Source organism: Strongylocentrotus purpuratus, unplaced genomic scaffold (assembly GCF_000002235.5).
Source record: "Strongylocentrotus purpuratus isolate Spur 01 unplaced genomic scaffold, Spur_5.0 spur5_scaffold_3, whole genome shotgun sequence".
Taxonomy (NCBI): domain Eukaryota; kingdom Metazoa; phylum Echinodermata; class Echinoidea; order Camarodonta; family Strongylocentrotidae; genus Strongylocentrotus; species Strongylocentrotus purpuratus.
The window spans coordinates 13732201-13747128 of NW_022145609.1; the positions used below are offsets into that span (position 1 = coordinate 13732201).

General features: G+C 38.4%; 1 protein-coding gene across 1 annotated transcript in view; it reads right to left on the reverse strand.

The window, feature by feature from the left end:
• Positions 1 to 6338: 6338 nt before the first annotated feature.
• The window catches only part of LOC100891467, a 13320-nt gene continuing 4730 nt past the window's right edge, over positions 6339 to 14928 (reverse strand). The window contains exons 3-7 of the mRNA XM_030995752.1: positions 14024 to 14128; positions 12593 to 13418; positions 7737 to 7939; positions 7130 to 7296; positions 6339 to 6581 (exon numbers count right to left, since the gene is read on the reverse strand). Coding sequence (XP_030851612.1) covers positions 6424 to 6581; positions 7130 to 7296; positions 7737 to 7939; positions 12593 to 13418; positions 14024 to 14128 — 1459 coding nt within the window. The 3' untranslated portion in view covers positions 6339 to 6423. The remainder of the gene's footprint in view (positions 6582 to 7129; positions 7297 to 7736; positions 7940 to 12592; positions 13419 to 14023; positions 14129 to 14928) is intronic.

The window sequence follows — 14928 nt, forward strand, 5'->3', positions numbered from 1 at the left end:
AAAAAGGTGACCTCACCCCCACCCCCAACGGAACAAAATGTCAAATTTTCAAATTTCGAGACCAAAGTTATTTTGTTATTTACAAACCAGGTTTGTAAATAACAAAAGAAGGTTTGGCGAAACAAAAGGAGGTTTGACCTCAAACCTTGGTCTGAGCTCAAACCTTGCTTTGTGAATTCGGGCCTAGAGTTTACAGATGGAAAGAAATATGTGAAGGAACCAATTTCAGTCTAGGACTTATCGTGTGATATTCGGGTTAAACAAGTTACAGGATGAAACAGGTCTCGTATTTCGACGGATAAGTACCCTTCATGAGCTCTGAAAAATATAGCTATCAGTGGCGGATCCAGGGGGGGGGGGGGGGCGGGGGGCCCGCCCCTTGAGAAACATGTAAAATCACGTGATTTTTACCCTTTTTGGGGTTGGCCCCCCCCCCCGACGCGCAAGGGGGGGGGGGGGGGGGGGAGGTGCAAATTTTCAAATTTTCGGGAACAAAAAAAAAATGTTGGGCCCCCTCCCGTAAGAAATCCTGGATCCGCGCCTGATAGCTATAGTCTACTACACCTATTCTAACAATCACTATAGCTCTCCTTGCAGCAGGTGTGATATTTCAAACTGGAAGTAACACTACTTTGCCTGCTGTAGCCATTCTTGACAAATCTGTCAGCCCTTATTTGCACTGCCACAACCGCCCCCCCCCCCCACTCAATGTTATTTAGGGTATGCATATGCTCGTTCCCTCTTTTTGAAAGCACCCCCTATCTGAGGACTGCCAATATTTCCGAACCCCCCTTTCACGGGCATTTCGCGGGCTTTCCTGCCTTGGAGACCCCCCTAAATCAGGAAAAATGCTCAATGTACCCCCCTAAATTCGGAATTAATTTCTCAGGAGTCCAAAGAGATGAGAAAGAAAAGAAAAAAAAACACCCCTTTTTAAAGAAATCTCCGGGTGAAAATTCAAATACACCCCTTTTTTTTTACATTTCTCGGGCCGGACTTTGTCGCACGAAAAATACCCCTTTACCGGACATTTTGGCAACACGCATGCGGTCATTCCGACCTCTGAGTGGGGGGGCCGGGGCCTCAACTCGGGTTATGAGGTAATTGGTATGGCAGGGGACAGGGGCGGATCCATAGAGGGGGCCCAATTCGTGAGAAAATATTTAGCGGCGAAACAGCCAGCCGATGTATAAGCGCGGGGGGGGGGGGGGTAATTTTGATAATTTGCACCCCCCCCCCCATTGAGGCCCAGTGGAGGGGGCCCGTCACCAAATAAAGGTAAAATTAACGTGTGTTTACCTGTTTTTTCCCCAGGGGAGGGTCCCTTTCCCTGGATCCGCCACTGGCAGGGAATCAACACTGATGACCAATATTCCAATCATGGTCTGACAATAAGGAAGCTTAAATTGTAAATTGTTTTAATTTGCAATACTTTATGCGTTTTCAGAATAAATCTGAGAATTCTGATTTGTATGGACCCACAAACATCTGTAAGAAACTTGATCTGTATAGGTAATAGGCTGATCAATACAATGTACGCCTTTATAACAAAAGTGCTTGGTGCCTTATCTTTCAGGGTAGCTTAATAAAATTGACATAGAAAAAAAAATTGATGATGATTATTGACACAATTCGTCTTTGTTTTCACGAAGTGACGGTAGTGAGGAAAATCGTAACGCAAAGTGAATGCAATTTTTTTTCACTACCGTCACTTCGTGAAAACAGCGACGAATTTATAAAGACGTAATCAGCATATTATACGAAGGTTTTTAGTTGAATAGCCAATAGGTTTAGACAAAATTGGGACAATATAAAACATCAACCAATGTGGGTTCAGCTTCAATTGGTGACAGCGCCCTCTCTATGCGGGGACGATTACTAAATTTGTTAAAATATATATTATACAGCTGAATATGCTTTTCCCTTGCCATGTTGTAGATTACGGAAAAATTTAAATGGCCTGTCTGTAGTAAAATATAAGGCGATGGGCTACGTTCGAAATCTGGTGTAATATGCTAATACTGAGGAAGTTAGTTAGAAGTCTTAGGTCCGTATTTTGCCTAATAATTATGTAGGCTTAATTATCCTTTCCCTTACAAAGTTTCGTAATTTTGTTTTAAAGTATGTGAAATATTGGGATGTCCCGATTTGTATTCTTATTGAGAATGTAATATATTAAAGCTTACATCTAAAAGTATTCAACAATTAAGGTCCTCAAATTCAACCAGTCCACCATTCATTCTTTTCCTTTCAGTTACGAAAAACATACACCAACCACCCCGGGACCCCCCCCCCCCCCCCAAACAAAAACAAAAACAAAAACAAAAAACAACAACAACAACAACAACAACAACAACAACAAAACAACATCAACAAACAAACGAAACAACAACAACAACATCAAATGAATCAGTTTTATTTTTCATTCCCAACAGAACATTCAGTTGTTTACTGTAATTCCTGGTGTCGTGGATGATTTAATCTGTGATTGGCTATTTCGGCATATATTATTAAGGGAGGGGCCGGCCGGTCGGCTGCGGGGGTTCTTGGATTAAGTATCCAGCTTCCTTAGTTTGCCCAAATAAGGATAATTCATTGAAATTTAGTAAGCAATGGTACTTAATATATTACTTGTTTCAGTTTTCTTTATAGTCATATTAATTAACTTGAAAACGTATTAAATTTGCAATCCCATTATGTTAATCTACAATCACATTCGAGGAGTTGTGTATAACTTCACATGTCTTAATTAATTTACCTTATATAATTTATATCCAGTTCATTAAAATGAATAAAATCATAATCAGTGGAAATAATAAAGAAATTAGAGATGAAACTTTGTCAAATAGATATCTATAAATTCTATATCACCTTTTAAAGTTTGTTTACATCGCCGAACTTTCATGCACGACTAAAGTGACGTAGCAAGGGAGACGTGTCATTTCTTTATACGTCGCATACCTCTTCCCTCCTTTCTCTCTCTTCCCATCTGTCTTATTATTCTATACTTCGAGTAGGCAAGGGGATGTGTGTCCCGGGACCAGGGGCGGATCCAGTCGGCGTAAGGGGAGGGGGCCCAATTCGTGAGAAAATATTTAGCGACGAATCAGCCAGCCGGTGAATAAGCGAGGGGGGGGGGGGGGGGGTGGTAAGGAGCATTTTTCCCCTTTTTTTTTGCTCCCGAAAATTTGGCCCCCCTGGATCCGCCATTGCCCGGGACCCCCTTAGCTACACCATGTTAATTTACATGTATTTACCAACTCATTTGTGCAGCTAGGTACGAAGCATCGGCGTACTTTGATCAACTTAGGCTATCAGAAAATGCCAAGTAAGCAAAATATAGGATCTGGCATTGTGACAAACCTTTATCTCTGGTTTGTAGGTGATTTTGTTTTTACGTGTTGACATCTTGTATCAATAGTGCATTTGCTTACGTTCCACACATGCAGCCATCCACTGGTAAATATTTGATGATCAAAGTCGTAATTGTAAACATTTGGTTTCCTCGATCAACATTAGAGGACCACATTTGTTAAGTCTAACCTCCAAAATTTTGGGCAAAGTTTGTCGAATGTTTATGGTAATGAATGTGCCAAACCAATTTATGCAATAATTGTCTGCCAAGCACGGGTATTATTTTGCCCGTTTTGTTAATTACTATTGGAATACTTTTTTGTTATCTTGGCCCCAACTGCAAACAAGTATTTGCCGAGTCAGGCATAAATTCCCCCTTTTTATTTTTTTGAAACACGTAATTATCTTCGTGTTAAACATTTAAACAATTTTCCCCCAAATCATTAACTCCGTCAATATAGTTATACCCTTATACAACAGACCGAATGATAATATTACATTACGTCTATGGCCACGAATCGGTCGGTTTGAGCGGGGTGACTTCATTTTATTTAGCAAATAGATCATCAAACTCTGCCAAGTATGCTTTGCTTAATCAGGCATTATAGTTGATATGGAAGTCATTCTTATCATAAAGTACTCGTAGTGTTATTTGTACATGATCTATAAAGATAATACGTGTGTGTGTGTGTGCGTGTGTGTGTGTGTGTGTCAGTTTATTTATACATGTGACTCAACTATAGGGTAAGGTCGCTGAATTTGGTTGGTCTCCAATAATGTTACCAATTATTAAAGCGTTGTGAGCATAACAATAACTTGACTTAAAAAAAAAACTATCGTTTTACTTGATATTTTGTATTGTCCAAGCCCTATGACTTGTATGAGGACTATCAACGTTATAACGTAATTAATTATATTAAAATGGTAGACATTGTCGGTAACGAATGGGTCACAAGAGCTTTGACTTTCCCAATGATGTTTATATTTAGTCAAGTACAAAGTATGTCTTATACGTTACTTCTGTTTATACAGCCATCATTATTATGTTTAATGAGTTTCCTTTTTAACTTTATATAAATGGGAGTGAAAAACTTTCTACCCATTCCTCATTTTTTTTTGGGGGGGGGGGGGGTGGGGGGGGAGGGGACATTTTTTTAATTTTATTTTTTGGTCCCAAACATTTCGCAACGACTCAGCCAGGTAAGAGCCGGGTAAGAGCACATTTTGTTTTGTTTTTGTGTCCCAAAATTTGAAAATTTGGCCGATTGATATTTTGTTTCGTTGGGGGGGGGGGGGGGGGGGTAAGGTCAGCTTTTTTTAATCATCCATTACCACATTTTGTATTGTTTGTTTTTTATTTTAAAAAAAATTGAAGGGGGGGGGTCTCCAAAACACAAACACAAAAAAAGAGGGGGGGTTAACCCACACCCCACCCCTGCGTACGCGCCTGCTGCGCAAGCACCATTACATAAGACACCACAAACCCCATGACCAAAAATGAATTAAATGAAAAATGATCTATTGGCACTATTTGACGTTCTGTTTATTTTCCTGTTATTTTCAGGATCTCCTAACACAAATGCATTGACCGGTGTTGGATGGAAAATGAACACAGCTTTGATACGCGAGACTAGAAGGATATGAAAGAAAATAGCAACTATACTTTATCGTAATGAAATTAAAGCTCATTAAAATGAGCAGGTTTCGCACAATTTCTAGCATTTATTTATTTATTTCGTTTTATTTAAACAGGGTAGCCCCATCAGTAATCAAAGTACTGTTTCAAGGGGCTCTGTAAACAAATGGCATGCAACAGAGCAATATGAAGATAAAAACTACTTGAACAATATAAACATTATGAACATCAATATATAATTCAGTTCAGTTCAGTTCGGTTCAGCTTTTTTCATTTTTGCACGGCACCAACTTCAGCCAAAGGCTGTTTTTCTGTAGGTTCGTGCGCAATATTAAAAAAAAAATCATGTACAATTATAAGATAACACATATCATAACATTCAAATATTAAAAAACTAAAAAACAAACAAGAACATAAGTATACAAAAAACATGTACAAACCAAGATACTACTACCCCCCCCCGTCGGCAATATACAGTATAGTAACAAATAACAGAAAATAAGTAAAATGATGCAAAATTAAAGGGCCAAAATTATCAGCTACTCATGACATGCAAGAGGATTGATCTAAACTATTGTCTGACTAAATAGCAGCGTAGTAAATCTCCACTTTGAAGTAAAAAAATACAATGATACATAATGGTTGGTGTGAGGCTAGCATAGCTGATTATGTCTCAGTTGCCCAAATTCTAATTTTAAGGACCAAAATAAAACAAAATTGAATCAAGAGCATCAAATTATACAGTGAGATTATAACCTTCTAAAGACATTTGGACGCGTGTTCTTCTCAACCACATCGTTTTCATGGAGCACCAGACATGATGCGCCCACCCCACCCCCTCCGGAGCCCTGAAGCTTATCATCGCGGCCATGTCTTTAACAAAGTGAATATCATTTCCCAGTCGGAGCCGTCTGTGTACCGAACAGTGAGAAACCACGTCTCACCATCTCTCCGATAATTAATAATACTAATAATATTCAGCTTTTATATAGCGCTTAATACAATCATATCGGACGTCTCTAAGCGCTTTACAGATAAAACTATTACACCGGTCATTGGTTTGATTTGATTTGATTTATTGGTTTCTGCATTTTTTTTTCTTCTTCATCATACATTTTCATGAACATAATATGGTTTGATACACTATTTTAAGTGTATATAATTTTTTACAGATAATAAACGAAATTAAACGAATATATTGAATGCATAATATTAAGATACATTAGATGCAGAAGGGCTACAGAAATAGGCAAAGTAGCTTGACGTGCCCGCAGCCCTCAACTCAGATACAACAATAAAAATAAATATAAAAAAGAGTGACTTGCAGAGAAGAAAAGGAACGGGGAGAGAAGGAGCGTTTGGATTCAGTGCTTGCCCGCACACAGTGTGTGCACAATCTCCACTCCCTGGGGAGTATTATGTAGAATGTGCGACTACATTCCTTCTAGATTCTTCTTGAGTATTCTGAGTTTAGACATGACCGTATCCCAATCGAAGTAGCTTCCTTCAAGATGCCTGGATGTACCTGGTTTCATAGTGAAGTTTTTCCGACCGTGAAGGACACGATAGTTATCCATGATCAACATGTCTCCTAGGATAACAAATTTTTCATTTGATTTAATATGATTCGATCATTTACTACCTGAACTCACGTGACGGCGACTTCATTTAATGATAATGATGATGATGATGATGATGATGATGATGGTGATGATGATGATGACGTTTATGATGATGATGATGATGATGATGATGACGATGATGGTGATGATGATGATGATGGTGGTGGTGGTGGTGATGATGATGATGATGATGATGATAATGATGATAATAATAATAACGATAAAATTAAAAACAAAAATGATAATAATAACAATAATAATGACAATAATGAAAATAATATTAATAATTCAATCAAAAGGGCTAGGGTTGCACTTACGTTTCAATAATAACAATAATAATAATATTCTACGTTTATATAGTGCTCCGTAGGGCGCCATCCAAATATAAGTTGATTCCTGTTGATGTGCGGGGCTGCATACCTTGATGTTTCTCGAAAGTTTTTGCGATCGTGTTTTTAGAATTATATGTTAATCAATCAGGAGAATAAAAACTACTGCTCAAGAAGAAGTTTCTTACCATCTTTCATCTTGTACTCAAAGACGTATCGGGGGTCGTACAGGCGAGAGGCGAATGCTGACAAGGCTTTGTACGTCATGATGACGTCATCGACTGGCATGCGCAGCATAGCGCTCCGTCCGTGGTCGCTGAATAGAACTTGGTCGACTTCGTTTTTCTGATTCAGGCTACCGAAAGATAAGGGATGATAGTCATCGTAAAACTATAATTTGAAAATATTTTAACGTCAAGGCCAAAATTCTACTAAGATTTAAATCCGACACTAGGTTAGCTTTTTGTTCGAAATCTGATTTAACAAAGGAAGTTAGTCGAGTTCAAAATTTTCCTTTTGTCAAACATGATTTTAGACCAAGGGTCGCGGATTTAATGTAGACCTATGAAGTTTGATGATTATTGAATGATAGCATTGAAGGTTGGGCACTGCTATTTCCGTTTGTGTGTGTGTGTGTGTGGGGGGGGGGGGGGGTGTCCCCCAGCCTGCTCCAGCCATTTTGGCCATGATAAAAAAAAAAATGATCTTAACAATGCTCTTTATTAAAAACCAAATGACTTGAGATACACGTTTTAAATCAAATAAAAATGCGTGGTGTGAAAATATTGTACGAACCGGAAAACACAATGCCGGGAGTGCTGAAAGAATTCCCCAACGCTGTCCGTACCGCAATCATAAAACTCTAAGACCTGTTTCGTGAGGACATCGTAAAGGTCCGGAGCAGTCTTACGGAGGTCGTCGGCGATCTTGAACCCATCAACGAGGGTGTTGTCGCCGCCCTGAAGATCGGCTTGCTTTATACAGTGTAGCATCTGAATCTGGAGTTCAGGAGAGAAGAATTAGTTCGATAACCCACATGACCAAGTTTTATATGCATCTGAATCGGGAGTTCGGGAGACAAGAATTCATTCGACAAGCAACGATCAAGTTCTATTTGCATCTAAATCTGGAGTTCGGGTGAGAAGAAATTTATGGACAGCCAAATTCTATTTGCTTGGTATACAGATTTCTTTGTTTTTTGTTGTTGCAATAAATCTTTATTCAGATACAAAATCATGGATAATATCATACATAAATATTTATATTATATATATCATATTTGTACAGATATACTGTAGGTGAGTAGACTTAGCGAAAGTATCAACAGGGGCGGACCCAAGGTTTTGTAAAAGAGTGGGCACAGCATTCAGAAAAAAATCCGACTAACTAAAAACAGTCACCATCTCAAAAGGAAAAGGGGGGGGGGGGGGGGGAGACGGGAGTGGCAGCAATCTTGGATTTTTTTTTATAATTTAAAGGGATAGTTGAGTTCTGTTGCAGAGGGCGCTACACAAAATAATTTGTTTGTGAGATAATGAAAAACTGAGTGTCAAATTTGAAAGAACATAATATTTAAATGACAAAATCATCTTTGTTTGATCAAAAGCGTTTCAGAGACGACTGAAATATAACGATTTCTAATACTTGTGTGCCCCCACAAATATTAGACATTTGAACAATTTGAAAAAACCGTTGAAAAAAACGAAATAACGCCTTTTACGTCGCATTTCAGCCAATGTCGATGTTGGCTTTTTTTGTTGGCATTTTCGTGTTGCTTATATTACGCACAACCAGCCGGCCCGTGTATTGTTATTTTTTATTAAATAATTAATTAACGGTCACCGTGTTTTTTTTGAAAGTGGAGCTGTATTGGTATTTATTTATTTATTTATTTATTTATTCATTTCCTCTCATAGGGTGGATGGCCCTTTCAGCACAGCTGATTTTCAAAGGGGTCCACAAACATAAAAATAACAATAAATATACAGTGAATTATACAATAATATGTAAAACGTTGCAAATGCAAGAAGTAAGGCAATGAATATGTACATGTATAGTCAAACAAATAAATATCTAACAGATTAAAGTACAAAACAAACAAGCAATAAGACAGTTGATTGCAGATATTCAACTAGGACGACAACAAGCATACGAGTAAAACTGTAAAACCGATAACATAACACAAAAAACATCAAGGTAAACATAAGAATTAAAAAAAAACACAAGACAGGAATAAGAGGATGGGTATAATATTTATCGTGTTTAAAAAACTATTAAAAAAAACAACAATAAAAAAACTATAAAAAAATATTTAATCAAAAAAAAATAAATATATATATATATCTATTTAAAACATAACCAATAGAATATCAAATTGAAGGTAAAAATTGTAAAAATTGTAAAAAAGGGCAAGATAATGTTCAGTCTACATGAGTTCATTCAAATCAATGGTGCGAACAAAGGTAGCCAGTGTGTCTAAGGTTCGCGTTTCAAAAGAGAGGCAATTGAATAATTTGGAGCTATGATAAAAGAAACTTCTTCTCAAAAACTCGGTCTTAGGCTTTGGAAGCTGAATTTTATGATCGCTATTTCTTAAATTGTGTGGATTATGTCGTAATTCAACTCGTGAAGATAAGTACGTTGGAGTTAAGTCGTGCATTATCTTGAATAGCATGATTAAATTTCCTCTTGTCCATCTATCAACGATTGGGATTATCTTTGCTTGTTGGTAGATTTCTCGAGTTCTTTGCTCAAAAGGTGCCTTAACCATAATCCGTACAGCTCTATTCTGTAGAACACGTAGCTTATTTAATACGACTTGAGTAGCATTATTCCAAATTATAGAGCAGTAATCAAAGTGTGTTTGAATAATACTAAAGTATAGCATTCTAGCAGTACACAAGTCAACAATAGGTCTGACTTTACGAAAGAGAAATAAGCCTCGGACAACTTTTTTGCGTACATGGTCTATGTGCAGTTTCCAATTCAAACTAGGATCAAGAATTACGCCAAGATATTTACAACTATAAACTTCTTTCAGTGCATTGTTATCGATGTGTATATTAATATTTACATTATGAAACTGCTTTACTCGTTTATGGGATCCAATAAGCATATATTCAGTTTTGCTCATATTAAGTATCAGCCTGTTAGCATTCAGCCATAAAGTTACAGTATTTAAATCATCATTAACCTTGTTTGATACATCATTGGCACTATTGGAGGAATAATATATACACGTATCATCTGCAAATAATGATATTGATGAATGCTTCACCACATTTGCAATGTCATTTATGAATATTAGGAATAACATCGGCCCCAATATTGATCCTTGTGGGACTCCGCACTCTACTTTCCCAACAGATGATGTAATACCATTTACTTTGGTGACTTGTGTGCGCTCACTCAAATAGTTTTTGAACCAAGATGCACTATTTGATCAAATCCGTACCATTCGAGTTTCTTTACGAGCAGATTGTGATCTACAGTATCAAACGCTTTCTTTAAATCCAACGCTACAAATGCGGTTACCAGACCGTTATCCATATTAGATAATAGATCTTCAGTAAGGTTCAAGAGGGCTGTTGCGGATGAATAGTTTTGGCGAAATCCAGATTGGTGACTGTACAACAACGAATTTTGTGTAAGATATTCAGTGACCTGTTCATGCACAATCCTTTCAATAACTTTAGATAGGATCGGGAGGATCGAGATCGGTCGGTAGTTTGACAATTCAAAAACATCCCCACTTTTGAATATGGGGATTACTACTGCAGTTTTCCATTCCTTCGGGATTACGCCACTGGTTAGAGACAAATTTATCAAGTGTGTCAATGGTGAGACAATGTAGGACATTGCCATTTTAATCATTTTAGCCGGTAAGTCATCCAAACCAGTGGCCTTATTTTCAGGAATATTTGTCAGCACTCTTTTTACATCTTCGATCAAAACAGCCTTAAATTCAAATGTTGTATCTGCCCTTTTTAAAAAGGAAGTAAAGTCACCATCTGAATTACAACCATCATGTAATGTTCGTGCAATACTGACAAAAAAATCATTAAAAATGTTAGCCATTTCATGATCGTTATTAATCGTTTCATCATTAAATTTAATACCAGGAATACGAGAGTTACTCCGTTTATTAGGGATCATACATCTAAGTGCTTTCCAAATCGCTGCACTATTACCTGCATTTTCCTTTATTTTATCTTGTAAGTACACCTTTTTTGAATTTCGCAATAATGTAGTAACACTATTTCTTAACTTCTTATAACTTTCCCATTCATCAACATTGCCAATGCGCTTAGCTTTCCTCTTCTGTTTATCTCTTTCTTTCATCATGTCCTTTATTTCTTTTGTTATCCATGGGACATTATTTTGTTTGACCCTCTTCGTCTTCATTGGGGCATGCTTATCAACAATCCTTTTAAACGTTGTTGCAAATGTACAATAAGATTCATCCACATCGTTTATATTGTGTACATCATTCCATGATTCATTTAACAATTCTCCTTGAAAATTATCAACATTCATTTTGTTAACATCACGAAAGGTGATATACTTATGTTCATTAACCCTAGTTCTGATGTTGCCCCACGAGGCTACGATCATGTAGTGATCACTCAAGCCAATCTGAACTACATCATTAAAGCTGACCTTTTCTTCGCTGGAGGTAATGATTAAGTCTATTGTACTACTAGAGTTACGAGTAATTCTAGTCGGTTTAGAGATTAGTTGCTTTAAGTGGTAATTTTCAAGCAAAGTCAAAAGCCGATTAGTATTGCAGCTTGGGTGAGAGTTCATGATATCACAATTTAAGTCACCCATCAACAAAACTTCGAGGCCAGTTAATTCAATGTCTTGTAGCAATTTTTCTAACTTATCAAAAACCTCCAACGAAGAATTAGGTGGTCTATACCATATACAAACAAGAAAAGGTTTTTGCTTTAGTGGATCAACCTGTAGTATGATCATTTCTAAGTCATCACAGCTTAAATCATTTCTCACTTTATATATTATACAATTCTTCACGTATGATATAACTCCTCCACCGTGTCTATTTCTATCTTTGCGTATCATTGAAAATCCGTCAATATTAATACAAGCATCTGGAATGGAGGAGTCAAGCATGGTTTCACTGAATGTCAGAATATCAAAATTGGCGTTCACAAATTTGCTTCTGATCTCATCAATACATTTATAGAGCGAACAAACATTTAAATGAATCAAGTGTAATCCATTCTGGAATTTCATCAAGTTCTGCATTGCATCAAAGTTCTTGTAAGTTGTGTTCAACTGTTCTTCTTGTACAGCTAAATGAGGATAATCTATATTTAGCTCGTCAGTGGGAGGGGTCTCGTGGTCTGTTACTACAAAACTTAAGCAATCGGGGTTGTTTGGTAACTCTTTAAACATGCACGGTGTGCACATCCAATCCTTCTGAGATAAGAACAATTCTCGTGAAGCAGAAGAACATGTTAAATGTGCCCATTGTTTACAACATATACACATGATAGCATTATGGTTATGCTTTACAACTTTTTTACAAGAGATACATGGGTATTTAATCATTTAAAGTAAAACAAAAAACATAAGTTTTGTCAAAAGTGCGTACCTCACAGTCTGTCAAGATCGTTCAGGGTTCTGACGGACACGACCGCGTTGTCTTTGGTCAGTGCACGAATTTTCCCATCAATCGTCCATGCCTTCGCAATCGATGGGCATTTGAGTGTCTCTCTCATGATTCGTTGGCGAGCGGCTGTCAGGTGTTCGCGGATGAAGATCTGTGTTTTTTTCAGCTTTGTTTTCGCGGCATAGACGCGTTGACGGACATTATATCTTGCAAACTTGATGATGAGGGGTCTTGGCTGTGGTCGGGCTTCGTCGTCCGTCGTACGTTTCTTCGTGAAGAGACGATGACTTCGATCGATGTCTGTGGCCTTCACATCGACTTCCAGCTTGGAATTGAGGAGCTGCATCGCGACTTCGTCGGTAACTTCCCCGTTCTGCTCTGCCACTCCGTATATCAGCAGGCAGTTTCTGCGAGAGTACTGGGCCTGCTCCTCCTGGGCGTTCTCCATGGCGACGAACTGCCTCTCCAACTTCTGGATTTTGTTTTCCAGCGATCGCACCTCCTTGTTCTTGACTTCGAGGTCGTGGTTGATGGCGGCGTATACGTCTTGAGATACTTTCTCCATGATGGCGTCGGCTATCAGCGCAACAAGACGATCGAGGATCGGCTTAGAGCAGATTACGTCTTTAATCTCCTCTTGGAGTTGGATGGCTGGCTGAGAATTAGGCTTAATCGCCGCGTTCGAGGTATTGTCCTGCTCTTCGCTGCTCATCGAGCTCATGCTTGGGCGAGCAGCTGACTTTTGGAGAGTGGTTTGTCCATTTACTATGCCGGCTTCTACCGCGTCTCCAGTTGCCAGGCTTCCGTAAATGTTTCTGTCACTTTCGCCAGATTTTTCTTTCCTATTATGCTCAAGTTCTTTTTTCTTGTTCTCACCATGTTGCTCAGATTATTTCACAAAACAATTCTCTTACCAATTTCTCAACAAGGAATATCACCTCGTGTCCAAATAAATGTAATATTAGGCAAATAACGGGTGAAAAGCGGGAGCAGAAATATTCCGTGGTATACTCCGTATGTTCTTTGACTCAATGATCGTATTGGCTAAATTTCACACATTTTGGGGTCTAAAATTACCTTCATAGCAATTTTAGGTTCTTAAAGGAAACTAGAAATGTCATAGATAAGAATAAGAACAGAGCAATAACCATGCACTTTGAAGATATTTGCGGGCTGAAAACAGAACTCAACTATCCCTTTAAGTTATGTCATTTATTGGGGTTCATGGGGGGGGGCACGATTGGGACGTGTCCCCCAAATCCGCATGTACAATGTTCATTTAAATTAAAGGTAGATATGAAAAGTAAATGGAAATGAATTGTTATAAACATTGTCTTGTTTTATCAAGCAGGTGCAGTAGGCCAATATATATATATATATATATATGGCTTGATATGTCAACATTTTAAAGATCACCATCGCCTTCGCCTTGAAAGACCTGACTTACCCCAGGTGATTGTTGTAGTAGGTAAGGTCTGTGTGCATAGATAGATCTCCAGACAGATAAGCTGCATTGCTAGGATCCACTTTAGACTGGACCTGGAATGTTGTACTTTAAATGGAAAGGAACCGAACCATTTCAGGACCAGGGTCTGTTTCATAAAACTTGTTATCATTAACAAGTGACCAGGCGCGTACGCAGGGGGGGGGGGGGGGGTTAAACCCCCCTTGAATTTTTTTAATGTGTATGTTTTTCGAGAAACCCCCCCTTTTTTTTTATTAAATAAAAAATAATAATAAATAAATCAAAACAATCCTAATAGATGACGTAAAGAAGATGACCTAACCCCCCCCCCCCCACGGAACGAAATGTCAATCGGTCAAATTTTCAAATTTCGTGACCAAAAAAAAAAAAAAAATGTCCTCTTACCCCCCGCACGCCCCCCCCCCCCCTGCTTATTCAGCGGCTGGCTGAGTCGTTGCGATTTTTTTGGGGACCAAAAAAAATAAAATAATATGTCCTCTTCCCCCCCCCCCCCCCCCCCCCCCCCCCCCCCCCCCCCCCCCCCCCCCCCCCCCCCCCCCCCCCCCCCCCCCCCCCCCCCCTTTAACAAAATCCTGCGTACGCCACTGCAAGTGACAATAACTGTTATAATCTACTGAAATCATGGCATTTGATTAGCTGAGAGCAAATTTGTCATAGAAATTTAGCATTTGATATAGATAGCAAGTTTTATGAAACAGGGCCTAGCACTGAGGAGTGGTGGAGAGTCTTTCAAAATGGAGGGACACCAGCAAACAAAAACTCGGCATTTGTTGGAAAAGGTGTCACCCTAACGAAGGATAACCTCAAATTTGAAGAAAAAAAATACAATTTTGAGACGTTCTACTTGACACAATGTCATCATCAAT